The sequence below is a fragment of the Perna viridis genome, chromosome 2 (assembly GCF_037379345.1).
Source record: "Perna viridis isolate PV_CMFRI_1.1 ecotype Kerala chromosome 2, ASM3737934v1, whole genome shotgun sequence".
NCBI lineage: Eukaryota > Metazoa > Mollusca > Bivalvia > Mytilida > Mytilidae > Perna > Perna viridis.
The window spans coordinates 69,868,391-69,887,059 of NC_142446.1; the positions used below are offsets into that span (position 1 = coordinate 69,868,391).

At 31.6% G+C, this 18,669-nt stretch overlaps 1 protein-coding gene across 10 annotated transcripts in view; it reads left to right on the forward strand.

The window, feature by feature from the left end:
* LOC148626718 (inositol 1,4,5-trisphosphate-gated calcium channel ITPR2-like) overlaps positions 1–18,669 on the forward strand; it is a 104,464-nt gene that overhangs the window by 47,060 nt on the left and 38,735 nt on the right. For 7 of the 10 annotated variants that reach the window (XM_088570952.1, XM_088570954.1, XM_088570956.1 and 4 more), the window contains exons 23-42: positions 519–590; positions 1,048–1,180; positions 2,046–2,131; positions 3,785–3,802; positions 4,437–4,475; positions 6,176–6,307; positions 6,671–6,803; positions 7,717–7,810; positions 8,149–8,203; positions 8,643–8,755; positions 9,311–9,334; positions 11,122–11,209; positions 12,237–12,344; positions 12,899–13,035; positions 13,963–14,086; positions 14,358–14,519; positions 14,777–15,015; positions 15,507–15,588; positions 15,927–16,114; positions 16,373–16,486. In XM_088570952.1, coding sequence (XP_088427078.1) covers positions 519–590; positions 1,048–1,180; positions 2,046–2,131; positions 3,785–3,802; positions 4,437–4,475; positions 6,176–6,307; positions 6,671–6,803; positions 7,717–7,810; positions 8,149–8,203; positions 8,643–8,755; positions 9,311–9,334; positions 11,122–11,209; positions 12,237–12,344; positions 12,899–13,035; positions 13,963–14,086; positions 14,358–14,519; positions 14,777–15,015; positions 15,507–15,588; positions 15,927–16,114; positions 16,373–16,486 — 2,141 coding nt within the window. The remainder of the gene's footprint in view (positions 1–518; positions 591–1,047; positions 1,181–2,045; positions 2,132–3,784; positions 3,803–4,436; positions 4,476–6,175; positions 6,308–6,670; positions 6,804–7,716; positions 7,811–8,148; positions 8,204–8,642; positions 8,756–9,310; positions 9,335–11,121; positions 11,210–12,236; positions 12,345–12,898; positions 13,036–13,962; positions 14,087–14,357; positions 14,520–14,776; positions 15,016–15,506; positions 15,589–15,926; positions 16,115–16,372; positions 16,487–18,669) is intronic. The other 3 variants (XM_088570953.1, XM_088570955.1, XM_088570961.1) reach the window with 1 other exon arrangement.

Here is an 18,669-nt window from a genome sequence, read left to right on the forward strand (position 1 = left end):
GACTTGCTACAAGCTTCATCATTGGAATTAATCTTATATGCTGTATTTTTTTTTCTACTGATGAAGCTTTTATCATGAAAATTTCCTATGTTTACTTTGGATCGAGCAGATTCCTGTTTTTCTAGTTATATTTGATCCATATAAACCTTTTCTTGGCTGAACATTTTCTCATGGAAAAGTTTGTAAATTTTATGTTTAGGCTGGAAGCAATCTTTAAAAATAATTAACATTTTTCTTTAAAGAATGATTTTAGTGTGATATTTGATGATAATTATAGGAAAACTGATTAAAAACAGTGAATAACCAATTGACAATATGAGAAAAACACAGAGAAATTTAAATCTCCAAGTATTCTCTGCACAAGTAATTATATTTTGGTTATTTATGATAATTTATTTATTTTAGATTTTCTAAGTGATAAGTAATATTTATCACATATTTTAATTTTTTGTTAGGTGGATTAATATTCCAAATCATCAGTGAGTTTTTTGCTATATGTATTTTGATTGTTTTCCTAGAAATCTGCCTCTGATGATGACATGTATCTGTTTTTGGAACACCAGTTAGAATTGTTTGGATATCTGTGTCATGTAAGTACAGTTATACTCTTTGCTAATAACCTATATCAAATGGGGACATAACATCTCTAAAATTTATTTTGTAAGTTGAAATTTCTTGAAATGTTATTGATTGGTTTTCTTTGATAAAAAAAGCAAAATATATGAATTTCAAGAAATTTTAACCCCACATGTTTCATGGAAATAATTTCAATAAACATATAGTAGCTTCATCAATGAAACTTTTGATCTCTTAGAAGCTTTGAGTAGGACATCAGAATGTCTCAAAACAAATTTAATTAAATCCTGTTTCTAAATTATAAAGATGTTGATGAATTAAGAAATATACCTTCAATAATGATTTTTAAATTGTAGAATGTTGACAAGTTAAAAATACATTTATCACATGATAACACTGATTGAAATAAAATAAATTAATTAATACTGAAGATTTTTGTTAGCCTTTAAGTTGACTTTTGTACTTTTACAGGGTCAAAATGACTTTGCCATAAAGGTGATCACACAGGAATTGAACTACCTGACTTGGGAGGAGGCATTCACCTGCCTCAGTGACGAGAGGTTACCTGATGAACTCAGGGCTCAGTATTGTGATCTTATTATCAGTGAGTAATGAACTCAGGGTTCAGTATTGGGATCTTATCAGAGAGTATTGAAGTCATGGCTTAATTCTTCTTGTTCAGAATTGTGATCTTATTACCAGTGAGTATTGAACTTACAAGTGTGATCATTTTATCAGTGATTAATGAACTCTGGGCTCAGCATTGTGATCTTATTATCTGTGAGTATTAAATTCAGGGCTTAGTATTGTGATCTTATTATCAGTGAGTAATGAACTCATTATCAGTGACTATTGAACTCATGGCTCATAGGTTCCATCATATAATCAATGAAAAATGAACTTAAGTCTCAGGAATGGGGTCTTATTATCATTGAGTAATGTACTCAGGGCTCAGTATTGTGATCTTATTATCAGTGAGGTATGTACTTGTGATCTTATAATTCATTAATGATGAACTCGGAGCTCAGTATTTTGCTACTATTATCAGTGAGTAATGAAATCAGAATTCAGTTTTGTGATGTTATTATCATTGAGTATTAAAATTGTTATTGAGTAGCAAACTCCTTGCTCAGAATTGTGCTCTTATTATCAGTAATGAACTCTGGACTCTGTATTGTGCTCTTATTATCAATGAGCAATGAAATCAGGGATCACATTGGGCTCTTGTTATCAGTGAGTAATGAACTCGGGGCTCAGTATTGTGATCTTCTAATAAGTGAGTAACAAACTCCTTGTTCAATATAGTGATCTTTTAATTTGTAATTAAATGTCCATTAAGATGAAACATAACTATATTATTACTTGGCTTTGTTTGCAATTGGCATTTTTGTATTTCTAATCATGTATGATTGACAATAGCCAACTCCATACACATATCAGTTTTCTTATGTATGTTGTTATTTTTACAGCTATGTTTGTGAATGTTGGTGACAATCATTCTGTGATTGACAGAGTCAAGTTGACCTACAATTATGATGAAATTGATGATCAAGAGGTATGCTCTTTTTTTTGATAGAAGTATTTTCCCCCAAAGAAAGCAAGATATTTTAATTTTAGTTTGAGAATTTTGTTACCATGGAACTTTACAAGTTTGTTGTGATTTTAAAAAGATTAAATTTTGGCTTTTTTGCTCAGGTATTTGCATTTAATACAATATGGTTGATGGTAGCTGTTTGAAAATGATTGAAGTGGGATTTAAAAAAAAAACAAAAAAACAAAATTTTATCAGAATGTTGACACTAAATAAACTGTCCAGAAAGTTTTTGAACTGCAATAATCAGTGTTAGATACATTAGTTTATATTTCAAGGCCACAAAACACTACATGGTGCATCAGTCTATATTTCAAGGCCACAAAACACCACATGATGCATCAGTCTATATTTCAGGGGCACAAATCATCCCATGATACATCAGTCTATATTTCAGGGCCACAAAACATCCCATGATACACCCCATGATACAACAGGTTTAGTTAACCCAACTATTGTAATAAATGATGAAGATCATGCATATCCTACAAAAAATGCTGCTGAGTTTACTAGAATGATGAATGGTCATTATTCCCCTGACACATTCACTGACTCGCGACCTGGAACTGATTTTAGTCATCGAAAAATTGATGCTTCTCGTCCTGTTACCGCTATTGATACTCCCACGCCAAACAGAATCCATGTCAAATCTCCTCAGGTAAAAAGGTGATTGCTTCCTGCCCTTTATATCCAATTATTCTTCCATCACTGCATGAAATGTTTCAGTTTTTACACATTTTAACCAGTTTTAAATGAGTGAGTTAAAGCTATGACCTGAGCGAGTGAGTTAAAGCTATGACCTTAGTGAGTGAGTTAAAGCTATGACCTGAGTGTTGAGCATAACCATCTCACCTAAGATATAACCACATTATTTCAAATTTCCAGGTGAGTGATTCATGCTCTTCAGAGCCCCTAGATAGAATTACCTTATTTCACTGAAGAAATCATTAACTTTGAAGTTTGTTTTATAGGTTAAACCAATTATGTGGTGTCTGCCATCTTCATTTCTTGTATGTTTTCTACAGAAAAAAAGTTTTTTCCTCAGAACCAACTTCAAGATAATGCTAATTTTTGCCTTAGAAATGTTTCTGATATCCTATGAAAAAGAAATAAAATTCTATATTGTAGTGTGTGTCACACTTATTAGCTAACATTAAACAGAGTGATACAGGTGTTTAAAGACCTCAACACTTGTTAGCTAACATTAAACAGAGTGATGTATGTGTTTAAAGACCCCAAGTTTGCTTGAGCACTGTAATCACATGTTTAGATGCCTTTTGAAGTGTTGCAGAAACTAAACTTTGACATCTATATGGTTACGTAGTTGAATAATTTGTTTTAATAATTTGACCATCACTGATTTATGTCTAAGTTAGAGTTTTCTATGAAGGTTAGATCTTGTTAATGTGATGAGTAGTTAATGGTTATGAATGTTATTGAATTACCATTCTCTTAAGTTGCTCTTAGCATAGGAATAAAGCAACCCCACTCTTTACACGTTTCTACTGGAAAAGTCTTGCAAGATTTTGCTACTTTTAAGAGGAAGGAAAGCTTTGCATTTCATTGTTTGATGTGACTTTTTTGTACTAATTTTGCTCATTTGTTGCTTTTTAACAGTTTAAACCAAACAAGCAGGTGAGTTTTGATCCGGAATCCTTAGTTCCTCCTTTATTTTTTACGTCAGATGTTGAATTTATATTTATCCTTCTGAAATTCATTCTCCTTGTATTAAAATCAAAATGTCTTAATGGCATAATTTTATATGGCTAGTATGCACTCTTGACAGCACATATTCTTTCATAATTGTTGTAAATTTCTACATATCATTGTAAGTCATTTGTAATTTCCTACATAAATATAGGGTCCTCTTTCTTTTCCTATCTTTAAAAGCTGTGTGGACAGCTTAAGAAATGAATAAGATAGGAACTGTTCATCCAGAAGTTATAATACCTAGCATGACAACATCTGCAATTTTATGTTTTAAATAATGAAACTGGGTTATTCTAGATATTGCAAAGTATAATTGCATTTTTGTTGAAAAAGACCAAATCAAAATATATCAATGCATGCAATTTTTTTTTTTTAATTTTCAGCTCTTATTTAAGATCTTCAACATCTTTCACTGTAAAATTGTAATGTTAAGTGTTCTTCATGCTGTACATAATTAGTAATACCTCTACAGTGACAACAATATGAATTTACTATGTATCTGTTCCACAAACTTTTGAGTGATCCTGCTTCATCTTAATTTAACTTTTACTCTTTTAAGAAGAAACTTCAGCGTCAAAAAACTACCCTCGACGGCAAGGTAGAGAATTTTTTGAAAGACATAATTTTCTTAGATAAAGAGTATATACTAACAAGTTATATCTCCAATTAACAATGATTTTTTTTCTGATTTTGACTTTTTTCTGTGAACAATTGTTTCTTTATTTGAATTTCTATGAAAAGAAAACATGTTAAAATTCCATATGTAGTAATGTAGCAAGTTCTGGCCAAAAAACTAGCAGATCTATTTTGGCAGTTTACATATTAGTGCCAAAAATACCCACAGAAGGTTACTTGAAAAATTAATTGTTAAATGGTATTGTATCTAAAATAACAAGAAAACAAAGAATATCTTACATCATAATATTTTGTTCATTCTAATAAAAAAAATGTGTTTTTTATGCCTTATTTTTGTAAAACATACTTTAAATGACCAATTTGACAAATCTCAGAATCAAGTCAAACATGTGTATTCCTTCTACCTTGGATATATCTACAAACGTGTATTCTTTCTACCTTGGATATATCTATTGACATTTAACATGTCAAAATGATTCCTGCATGCAAACATTCAATGCATGTAATAAAAATGTAACAAGCCATACTAACACATTATCTATTGCTAATATTCTACTTGACTTTATATTTTAGGTTAGATTGTCTAGTTTAGATATTTTAGTCTTAAGTATCAGGTCACCTGGCTTCACTATTACACTTGTAGTTTTAGATAGTATACAGATTTGATACCATATATATATAGCATGTCAATTTCAGAAGACACTAAACTCATGGTGATGCCATACCTGTTAATCCTCCCACATTAGGTGGGGGCGACTCCTCAAAATCAATGAAAAATTTAGAATCTCTCACATTTCAATGTATATTTAGTGGGAGATTTTTGGTTTTTACCATAATTTCTGTGAAAAGTACTAAAAAATTAAAATTTTCAAATTAAAAATTTGCTTTTTTGTAAAAATCTCTCATGGTGAGATAGTGTCAGTGGGAGAGAATTTCCAACATGAACTGTTCCGTAGGTTAACAGGTATGCTTCAGGCTAGGATTGGGAATTAATGGAATTTAATTTTTCTCATTCTCGTTTGTATGTATACAATTTGTGAAATATATAATATTATATTGAATTATATAGGCAAATACATTATATACGGCACTGGTACAATTATATTGAGTTATATAGGCATGGTATATAGCAAATATGTATGGACATATGTATCTCCATAAGCATATAAACATGTGTATCATATTGTGTAAATTTACATCCCATTAATGTGTGGTAGACTTGTTGATCATCCCCTTTTTTTAATCCTTATTTTTTTAAGCAATCTGTTTGACCCTTTTATCTTTCTCTCAATCTTTCTGTATTCAAGTTGATCATTTGCTTGCCTTTTTTGTCCATCATTCCTTCTTTATTAAAGTTTTCATCCTCCAGTCCAGTCATATTTTACAAGTAAACTGATGTGTAACAATTTCTTTGTTCTACATGCATTTATATTTTTTGCTGTTTTGATGGTCACTATTCATTTTGCTAAAGATAAATATACTGGAATAATTATCATTAATTTATATATATGTATGCATTTTTCCTTGTTTAAAATATTTTGTTTAATACATTTTATAGCACATCTTAGAAATAACCATTATGGCTAATGTTTTTTTTTTTTTTTTTTTTTTTTTTTTTTTCAAAAATGTTCTCAAATTTTACCTACCTACAATTCTTAATAGGATTTAGCAGATCTGAGTAATTCCATCACCTCTAAATACTTCCCTACATTGAGTGAATGGATTGCTAAGTTCCTTGGTCAGAACAGTGACATGACGGCTTCACAGATTGGAAACAATAAACTTGTGAAACAGGTAAGTATTGCATGACACTTAGCTATTCCACATTTAAATAGCTATCTGCCATTTTTGTCATCTTCAACATATCACAATTAAGTGAGTGACAATGAAGATAATTTTACCATATACCAATATGTTACATCTTTATGAAACTCTTAAACTGATCAGTTTGTTTTAGGAATAAAACCCCAGACATGTAGTTTATAACAAGAATGGATATGGTTAATACACAGTATGTCAAAGAGACGACAACACCACTGATATGAAAAATGTCAGTATGCATGTCTAAAGAATTTAGAGAATAAATGATCAATTTCATGCCATTGTAATTGTGATGCCTATTATTACATGTATTTACTTCAAAGTCCATGTTAACAGGTGCTGAGATTGGTTCATTTCTTGGTGGCCTTTGGGTTCTACCAGTCCACAGAAGACATTATGACCCTGTTGGAACCCCTGATGAGTCTGATTGATGGTAGGAATGATAAACCCTACCCAGTTATTCCTCCAGGTTTGTATCATTATTTATCCTACTTGGGCCCCTAGTAATGTTTGTATGATTGGCCCTTAGTAAGGTTTGTATGACTGGCCCCTAGTTAGGTTTGTATGACTGGCCCCTAGTAAGGTTTGTATGACTGGCCCCTAGTTAGGTTAGTATGACTGGCCCCTAGTTAGGTTTGTACGACTGGCTCCTAGTTAGGTTAGTATGACTGGCCCCTAGTTAGGTTTGTACGACTGGCCCCTAGTTAGGTTTGTATAACTGGCCCCTAGTTGGATTTGTACAACTGGCCCCTAGTTAGGTTTGTATGACTGGCCCCTAGTAAGGTTTGTATGACTGGCCCCTAGTTAGGTTAGTATGACTGGCCCCTAGTTAGGTTTGTACGACTGGCCCCTAGTTAGGTTAGTATGACTGGCCCCTAGTTAGGTTTGTAAGACTGGCCCCTAGTTAGGTTTGTATAACTGGCCCCTAGTTAGGTTTGTACGACTGGCCCCTAGTTAGGTTTGTATGACCCTGTTTAGGACCCTAATAAGATTAATTGATTCTTTGGATTTATGACGAAACCAACCTGTTACTCCAAGTATAAATTAAGTTTGTATGATATTTTCTGTTGAATACTTATTGTTTTTTATTTGATCAACCATTTTTAACAGTTGCATAGTTATGTTAGTATAAGGTTTAACATGAAAAAGAACACAGGTTTAAGCTAGAGATTCCTTGTCATTACCTGTCAGACTAATATTTGACCCTCAGCAAGTCTAAGATCATATATTCATTTGTACTGATAACAATTATGAGAACATCATCTTCTGAAATGGAATAATACAGCTTTTCTTCTGTCTTCTATAGATGTAATAAACTGATACAGCTTTTCTTCTTAACGTTATACCTTTTTTGGTCAATATATTTGTGATTTTCATTGCAGGAAAAGAGGGAGAAGAAGTGTTAAGGAACTTCAGAGCTGTTGAGAGATACTGTCCTAGCCCAGAAACACAGGCTGTTACTGATGCTAAATGCCAGTAATTTAAACTTGGCAACATTTTATGTTCTTGTAATCAAGCCTTTCAAGAGGTTTCGTGGCTCTTAGTACAGAATGTCACTGACAATAACTGCCTTTCAGTTCTGTAATAAAGCAACTTTTGAAATTTCACACATGCAATTTTATCAGAGAGATACAGACTGTTTGTAACATGTCTAATGCTAAGTATCAATAAGTTGGGCCACATTATCATTCCTTTGTTAACAACCTTCATTGAACATTACCTTCATATGAGTTTGTACAAAATTTAACTTGCAAATTTGAATAATGTTTAAATTTTCAATTTTATACATTTTAATTACATGATTTTTTTTTCAGAGCCTTAGAAGTATTGGATTTGTTCTTCAACTTTATATTCAATGTCAGGCTTGAGGTACTTATAGTTCTGTGTATCTGTAATCTGAATTTAATTGCCATATATTTTATATTATATGATTTAGGTTTTATATATGCAGGATTGAGCTATTTGTTGAAGATTAATCCCCATGAAGTCATGACCATTGGAATGTGTGAGATTTTTAAGAACACCCACTTTGGCCTTCAATTAAAAATTTCAAACTATAGCTTCAGAATAACGAACTTCATTTCTGACGGGACAATTTTTAGCCATTCACGCTTTTGGCCCTTACTTTTGTAGAACATTGCTAATGCTTCATCCCTTTACAAAGCTTTAAAGTGCTAAAGACTGATATAGAGTATGGAGACTTGAAGATTAATTGAATTTTCATTTACATATTTACATGATTTCCTTTTCAACATTTCATCAAGTAGTTCTGTCATTACTCACTATTTTTTTTTCTTTCATTTTCCAGAAATTTATGAATGCTTTCAAGCTGACCCATACAGCTGCAAACAGACCAAATATGCCCCATCCAGAGTTAGCTCCCATGTTGTATGAAACCTTTGACCTTTCCCACCAGCATGGGTAAGATTTTGTGAATTATTAAAAAGCTTTGATATAACATTTCAAATGGCTAGTACCTTTATTTAACCTAATGCATTCATTATCTTTGGAGTGTGTTTAGATTTGACCTAATTTTGTATGATGAATTTGGCCTTAACTGAACCTTAATAAACCAGGCACTATTTTGAAGGAAACCTGTCTAAACCAAACGTCTCTGGCTTTAAGTATTTCAGATTTAAATTGTATTGATATTGATATAAAGTAACTTTAGATAGACTGTCTGGTTTAGAGATGTGTCTGGTTAACTCAGGGGTTACTCTGTAGTGTAGACAGGTGGCACTGTACTAATGCTGTAGATGCTACATACATGTATTAGATCACAAAGATATTCAAAACCAGAACACCTGTCATAGCCTAATGAAGTTGTCAAGGAATGGTTTGGTTTCTTTTAGTTTTTATTGTACTAACTATAATAACATAGACTTTGCAAACTTTATAACTGTACATCAGCTACATGTAGTTGTACATTTGTTTTGAATTTATCACTATTACTAACCATTGAAGACAATTTTATAGATTTAGATCTGATGCAATTGACAGGTAATGTCAGGGGTTCAAATTAATTTTGGGTCTGGAATCCTCAATTTTTGACCTAGAAACTGAGATATTTCATTTGACTAGTCCTGGACCTTCAATCTATTATTGACACTTTTTTGAGAACTTTTGGTTTTCATCTATAGGGACCATTTATTTGAAACTTTTGAAAATCCGTGACTCTCCACATTTGAAAGTGAATTTGAACCTCTGAACTTTAGCTAAACTTCTTTTCTTATGATTTCCTTTTATCTGGTTTATGCTGTTCTGTCTGCAAATAAGAATCATAATATGTGTGTTAGATGTATTGGTTGGTTTTGAAACTCAACAACATTTCCTGAATAAAAATACAGAAAAAAATCCACCATTTGTTCAAAATTCAATGGAAAAAAATATGATGTTGGAAAATTCTTTTTTAGAGAAATTGAATTTGACAAGAAAAATGATGAGTTTGCAGTTTGTAATGCTACTTTTTTCTCATGAACTTATGTTTGTATTTTCACCAGTCTGTCATATAGAGGTTAACACATTTACTGCTTGCTTTTATGCAAAACCGGTTGTAAATTTCTGCTAGTATTATAAAAAGGGGGGATTGATGTGATGATATATTTGAATAAAAAAAGACAATGTACAATATTTCTGAATTAAGACATGATTGGGATATGAAGTACAGGTAAGAATGCACATCAAAACTAGTGTTTGGATGCTGATATAGAGAAATGTGACAAAATTTTCCTAAAAATCACGAGATGGTTTCTAAACCATTCAGCACAAAACTTTGTAAAATTAAACTTGATATACAACATTATGCATGCTTTACAAGTTTTATATAGAGGTATAATTTTAGTTTTGTTGCACATATGATAGATATGCATGATATTTATTTCTAATTTTTATACCGTGAAAGCACTATTGTTTGTGGGATACTCATTTTCTTTGTTTTTGTGGGTAGACCAAACCACGAAATTTGGTTCCCAATGAATAAGAGATTCCATTTATGTGTATACTGTAAACTTTAAAACCACGAATTCAAGTACATGTACCCACAAACTTGAGTATTTTCCTGATCCATGAGAATAGGTATCCACAAATACTGTAATAGAAAGATTTTGTGAACTTAAATCTTGACAATTTTACACCATGGATGTTTTGATAATACATGTATTCCTTTCCAATAGAAGATGGTCAAGTTATGGTCAGGTATTTTATAAAAATCAAGGGAGATAATCCTAGTGTATTCAAAGCAATCGGAACACCTCAGCCTTTCTAGTTACACAAAAGAAAAACTTTGGAGGCACTAGGGGGATTGATCTGTCTGGAATATGACCAATCCGATTCTAAAATTATAGTTAAACTGGTTGATTTTTTTACTATTACTTTTTTCTTAGTTCCTTGCTTCTCGCCAAAATTCTTGGAAGAGTTGTTGTTCTTTATTTCTAGTGCTATCCAACAAATTCTTTTTTGGCGCCACCTGGTGAACAGAACTACTTTGATTCGTGTATGCCTACAATCCAGGCAAATTGTTCAAGAAGAAATTCTTCTTTCTGCATCCAAGGTCATTTTTTAGTGTAGCGGAAATGGCCGAGCAGTTCCGATTGTATTCAAAGTTTTTTTTTCCATTTATAACACTACATGGTACAAAATATATGAATGGAGGTTGAAGTTTAATTTGTATGTATATTTAATATATAAAATGTATTTTTAATTTGGATGTCATTTTATACTTACCATTAGTAGATTGATGATATTGTATTTCATTTATGTTGTTAAAATCTTCTTTTATATTTTTGTAGAGTGTCAAAGTCAGCTGTAAAGAGAATGAAGGACATATTCTTTCAGACAGATTATATCAAACACTATGACTTGGTATCAATTCTCAGGGTAGGTTCTTACCCAGATGGACATATCTAATGTCTTTTAATATCATGGAGCTTGAAAGAAAATTGAAGTCAGAAGTCTTTAAAGTTGCTAATCATCAAATATTCTATGCCACTGAGTTTGGCATGCTTTCAACATCGAGGCGAATTTAATGTTCTACTTAACTCCAAGTCAATCAGTGATTTTCTCTTTTTCAACATAAACCCTGGGATAGATATAATATATGGACTTGGCTCCAAAGTTTTAGTGAGCTGAAACTTGAAGATTTTAGGTAGATTTAAGGAAGACTATACAAGTATAATGATTATATACATTCATGTTCTTTTACATCTTTTTTCATCATATATTTGTACATTACTAGCAATATAAGTGCATTCCTTTTTCAAAATGTTTTTTAATCAAAACAACTGGCATTCTTTGAATTGGACACTAGGCATTTCTCAACTATATTAAAAAAAGTTCAATGCTAATTGATCATTTCATCTTTTAATGTCAACTTCCCACTCTCATATAAGTAAGAAACACGTGTAGAAAACGTGTATGATTTTTAAGAAGAACATTTTGGTCTCGTATTATGCTAGAAATGGTGCTTCTGTGGCACCTATCTGCAACACAAGATGGTTTAGTAATATTTAATTATGCAAATTATGTATGAATGCACAGTACTGAAATTACTATTGCAAGAAGTTGCTAACAATATTAGTACCTTATTTGGATTGATTACTTTTTTCTGTAAGATACTCACAATTGTTAGAAAAAATTGCATTTAATACTTTCAGTTGTTCAGTAAATATTGGATAATCAACTTTTCTGACAAGGGATCAATTTACTGGTACATTTTGACTCTTGCTTCACAGTAAGTAAAGCTAAGCCCATACAAAATTTGACATTTTTTTCCTGTCTTATTTTATTTGGTGATAATGGTATAAACCAGAACAGGTTTGTAAGGATCTTAACATTCAATTCACTGTTATAAAAATATTGATTGTCATTAGCCCAACTTGTATACATATTTCCTATTTTTCTCCAGGATCTGTCATTTTACCAGTATGATGAAATGGTCAGAATGTCCATGGCTCTGCTAAACAGATACTACTCGGCTTATAATCAGCTGTTTACAAGGGCTGTTCAGGCTCAGGTAAGGCTGGTCCTCAACTGATAAAACACATCCTCCATAATTTTTATAAGAGGTATGAAATGATCAGGATATCTATGGCTCTACTAAACCGATACTACTCAGCTTATAAACAGCTGTTTACTAGGGCTGTACAAGCTCAGGTAAGACTGGTTATCAACTTGTAAGAAACATCCTCCTCTAATGAAACAATTAAATGTCCACCATTTTACACTGTAGATATTTGTCAACTTACTTTGATCTATCAGCATACACTCATATAACCAATGATCAACTTCACAAAATGTGAATGGTATATTCATTGAGTAATTATGCCATTATGGGAGTAAGAGTATTTTCAAGTTTTTGTGAAGTTAACCACAGCTTTTCATGTTCATTTACTATGAGGTACTTTTTTTATGGTAATTCATATTTTTGCCTTTTTTAATATGAAAACCATGAAAATTGGTACCCTCTAAACAATAGTTCTTCCACTGTAGTTTTGTAGCTGAAAGTTTTGACAAATCAAGATTCCTGTCTATATTGTATTTATCAGCATTAAACATTTTTTTATTCAGGTTCTGATTACTGACCAGTCATTGAAAGTACTAGAGACTTTAGAGAAGACATTACCCAAACTGAGAAGATTTGCTACAGCTAAACTGAACGATCAACAGACAAAAGAACTCAGTGACATCCTTAGTATATTAATAAGGTAAGTCAGTTACAGGCCCACCTAAGGATTGTTCAGAGGGTAAGTCAGTGACAGGTCCACCTAAGGATTGTTCAGAAGGTAAGTCAGTGACAGGCCCACCTAAGGATTGTTCAGAGGGTAAGTCAGTGACAGGTCCACCTAAGGATTGTTCAGAGGGTAAGTCAGTTACAGGCCCACCTAAGGATTGTTCAGAAGGTAAGTCAGTGACAGGCCCACCTAAGGATTGTTCAGAGGGTAAGTCAGTAGTTTTTTTCAACTTTCTTAATATTGTAAATGCTTTCAGTATGTTTCATAAGTGTGTTTAAAACAAGAAGGTAATTGAAAGTGGGGGGAAAAAAGACTTGTTATATTGTGATCTGTAGTAAAATGGAATGGCAGGACAAATTTTTCAATAGAATTTAATGAACTGTGGTGACTTACTTCATTTTATTTTCAACCACAGATGGAACTCTTATTTGTATTTTAATCACATGAATTTGGCTTGCTGAAAGACTTTATCTTGTTCAAAAAGTTGACAAAAAATAAAATGATAATCATATTCTTTATTTGCGAAAATGAACCTGTACTCTAAACAAATACTGGGAAAGTTCTTACATTAGTATTATACCAATTTTTGTGGATTTTGTGTAAAATGGAAGTCATGAAAGTTAACAATAAGATTTTGTTTTGTTTATATGACAGGCCATATTTGATAAATCACCAATTGCAATAATAAATTTTCAAAAAACATAAAACTTTGGAAACCTCAAATACAAGTACTTTCACAGCCTAGAAATCTGTCAGCTTAAATGTTTTGTAATGCTCCAAACTGCTTATAACACATTTAAACCTTGCTGTTTCTTGTGGATGTAATTTTAATAAATAAATTAGTACTTAGATTGAATTCCAACTAAGTAAATGATAACATGATGATACATTCCTCTACAGAATGTGCCATTTAGAAGGAGAACCTGAGGAACATCACAGTATGAATCAAAGTATTCTGTATAATCATGGTATACTGGAAGACTGTTTTACCATCCTGTCACAGGAAATTGATGTCAAACTATTGGTAAGACTTGATATAGACATAAGGGAGGTGTACATTTTACATTCAGACCATACATCTACTTCAATTCTTCATTCTTTACTGATCAATATACATCTTTGTAGAAATATTGCAGGTACATTAAGATATTCACAAAACCTGAATGTCTGTATTTTTGGTACATTCACTTGCAAAAGTTCCTTCTTTTAGATCTAGTAATTTTAGAGTCTATAAAAGTCAGTGTTTTCTATTCTTCCTCTCTCAGAAATTTGATTTTTTTTTAAAACTGTTGCAGGACCAGTACACTGGCCAGAGAAGAGTGTACCAGTTGACCTTTACCTTGTTGAAGCTGATGGCCAGACAGAACAAGATAGTTCAAGGTCGTCTGTTTGACAGATTAGATGTTCTGTTGTCTAAAGAAGGAGCGAGTGCCGAACTTGCTGAATGTTTAACTGAGGTAAAAAAGGGGGGAGTAACTAATTCATTTTTTTTTTAAAGATTATTGCTGGTTGGTTGCCAGATTTATTTTGGAGTTGATTATGAATTGGATTTATTATTCGGTAATTTTGTTGTTACCCTTAGTTACCCTTATTTAGAAAACTTGGCACTATATGGACCAAAATAAGATATGAAATATTATTTGAAGGTATTTGAAAATTGGGGTTTTGAACTGCACTTTTACAGTGTTTGAATAGATGATACTTGTGATTATAGGTATTCACTGGAAATTCTACAACTTGTATGAAAGTGACTGGAAACCAGATTCAGAAAATTATGGAATTAGTAGCTAAAAATGGTGCAAGTGTGCCTCAGTTTTTAGACTTACTAAATGCTATAGTGAAAGTAGAGGAATTAGACTTACCATTGAAGAGGAATCAAGGATTTGTGATGAACTATTTCATGCAGTATAGATCTGAAGTAGCTTTTGTTATTGACCAAAATGAAAGTGCAAGGTTTGTTAGTCAGTAGTAGAATGTTACAGAGATCATTGTCTAGTTGTAGTAATTTTACATAAATGATTGATTTAGTCTTGGTACAGTTTTACAGTGGAGGTTGTAGGAAAATCATTAACGTCGGGGAATGACTGCAAAATTTGAAGGGGTACAGTTCAAACACATCCTTGCATCTATAGGAAAAAAATTACATTGGATCTCACATCTATAGTGTTGATCAAGTACTGATGTCAATAAATATGATACTATATATAGACAAATTAGACTTCTCAGTCTGTCTGGCTTTCATGTTGTTAACTTTATATGGCTTTATATTTATGGAATCCTTAATTATGTAGTATGCAAATGTTAACATTAATTAAAAAAAAATGAAATATTAGCATAAAAAGATTGCACTTTATTCTTTATTTTTATTTAAAAAAAGGGCTGAAAATTTGTTGTGAAATGTTACCCAAGTGCTTTTGTTGATAGCAAAATGGTTCTTTTTTTAGGTTCAACATCTTGACTGATCCAAACCACCAACATTTACAGTTTTTGATAGCTATGGTGGACATGTTGGCAACTTGTGCTGAGGTTTGTATAATAGACAGGTATAGAAAGATCTGAATGAATATTTGGTATTGATATGACTATTTTGAATTTAGCAGAACTCAATTTAATTTTTGTAATTTGTGAAACTCATGGGTTATTGTATATACATGTATTAAATATCCAAACCTTGATGAGATTTATCTTCTGAAATCTGTAGGTAAAGTCCTTATTATTTGACTATGTCCCATCTGTATGTTTTCCAAAATAGTAAAGATTTTGTGTTATTTGCAGAGAGTAAATATAATTTTCTCTTTTATGTTTCTTTGTTTACATTAAGTACCAGGTCATACATGTACATGTGTTTTGATTTGCTCTTTCAGGGTGAAAATAGATTTATAGAGTCGATCTGCCAGACAATATTCAAGATTCCTGAATTATTAAAGATATTAAGTGCTAAAACTATAAACAATAATTTGAAGAAGCCATTTTTGAGATTTTTCTTATGGGTGTACCTCAACACAGCTGGTGGTATGATAGAAAGTGGGGCTGGTGATCTTCCACATGACAAGTGAGTTATCTCCCCTGATAAAATAAGTTTTCTTTATATACTCTTAATGGAATTTGGCTACCAATAAGGATGAAATTTTATGTTAATTGGGTATAAGAATTTTTATGAAATCAATTTATGTATGTAATGCTTGTCTTGTCTTTTGAGAGAGTAAAAGACAGGCCATATTGTACCTTTCATGCTAAACATATTTATTTTTACCTTCAACTAAAATTATATTGAACTTATAATTTTAATTTAAATCAAACTTTTTTTTAGAATGATGTGGGCATACATTAATGGAATGAGTCCATTACTGAAAGAGCTGTCAGATTTTGCCAAGCAAGATCCAAAGACAACCAAGATGTTCCTGAAGAGACCACCAGCAAAAGCGTATGTATTACACCATTCTGTTTTTAGAATCTTTTTTTTTCCTTGCACATACCCAATTCTTATTCTAGGTCTTGTGCATGGCTTTAGGAAAGAAAGTTACCCTTCCATATAGATGCCAGTAGTAAATATAAAAATCATTTTTTTAGAAAATTTTATTCTGTATTCTGAACAGCCATTACATTTCTCTTTTTAAGCACAAGACAAAAAATGCATGTGAAATTTGTTCAGGCTGTTGAAAAATGCTTTTAGAAATGTTAGGTTATTGTATAACACACATTACATTTGTGTAAAATTGCATGAAACAATGTTGCATGTGCCAGGTTAATTATAATAAAATGTTTGCTTGCACATTGTGTACAGTGAAATATTTATGAAATAGGTCATTTTCATGACAACATATGTCATTCCCATAACAACATCTTTTCTCTTTCTCACTATGATTTGGAAGTACTATTGAACCTGGGGTACCAACCTTTTTATGGTTTATTCAGTTTACGGTATCATTTACTATATATAAAAAATGAGTTCCTCTAATGATATTAATTAATGAACTCAAAACTCTTATAAATCATGAAATGTTGACAAAAGTTGAAAATTGATACTTATGAAATATCTGTATGAAATATGTCAGTCCCTTATGTCAAGTGGAATGGGCAATGATAGTTTTGTGAAAGGACTTCTTTTTCCAAAAAGTTACATTTCTGAGGAAAACTTTATAATTGTGACTAATATAATGAAATATTCACTGTACAACAAGTTTAGTAGAATGCTTTATTACAAACCATATTTTATTACTTTCTTATTACACTTTTTGACTATTTATTACTTTCAGCCATGCCAGGTTTGTAGAAAGCTTTTATTGTATATTAGGCAGTAGTATGTACATTGTATAGGAATTATATAAATATATTACGTTTTGCCTTACAGCAAACTGAATAAAAGTGGTACCATTTTTATACAACTCTTGCATAGCTATAAAGTGTTTCATGGATCCAGGAAGAACTGAATAGTATTGTAAACTGTACATGTAGGGTATACAATGTTGTTACTTGTAAAAAAAAATGACATATTTATTAATATCAAACATGTGTTTTCAATGAAAAATTAATAGAAAATGCATAGCTTTTGTTACTAGTATTCCAAAACATGAATCACAGTAGTCCTTAAAGGTCTCTTGCTTGGTAGCCCTTAAAGGTATCTTGCTTGGTAGTCCTTAAAGGTCTTCCTTGGTAGTCCTTAAAGGTCTCTTGCTTGGTAGTCCTTAAAGGTCTGGCTTGGTAGTCCTTAAAGGCCTTCCTTGGTAATCCTTAAAGGTCTTTTGCTTGGTAGTCCTTAAAGGTCTTGCTTGAGTTCATAAGTAGATTTTCAAAATTAAATAATTTAGCAGAAAATAGTTGCAGGAGATGTTTGGTCTCCAGGCAGAACTCAGTTAGATACTATAATAGTGTCTATTTCCTGACTACTGGAAATTTAATTCCTGACCAAATGTGTAGTATACCAAAATATCACATACTAGTATATATTTTATAGTAAAGGAGAAAGACGGGTAACAGACTTGTAGGATTGAATTCTACTTAATTCTGATCAAATGGTACCACTTTAATTCAATTTGCCATAAGTTGTCATTCTCATCTACAGTGAAAGGGCACTCAAATTCAAAGACATACTTTTTATTGGAAGGTTTGTTCCAAATTTTTGAATGGCGTACTAAAACATAATTTTATTATTATTATTATTTTTTTATTTATTCTTAAATATTCTTAATGATATTTTTTATCATTATTTGAGAATGAAAACTATTTCCTCCCTTCTATGCATGAACAACCCTTTATTTGTTATAAATAGATCAGTTATACACTTTCTAGCACAAGTTTTGTGGTGGTGGCCTGGTATACTTCCTCAAAATGCTTCTGCATAAGTTATCATAATGGTACATAAAAGTTTAAAAGTTACATCCCTAATAGTATGGAATATAAAAAGTTTGATAGTTACATCCCTAATAGTATGGAATATAAAAAGTTTGATAGTTACATCCCTAATGGTATGTTATATAAAAGTTTGATAGTTACATCCCTAATGGTATGTTATATAAAAGTTTGATAGTTACATCCCTAATGGTATGGAATATAAAAGTTTGATAGTTACATCCCTAATGGTATGGAATATAAAAGTTTGATAGTTAC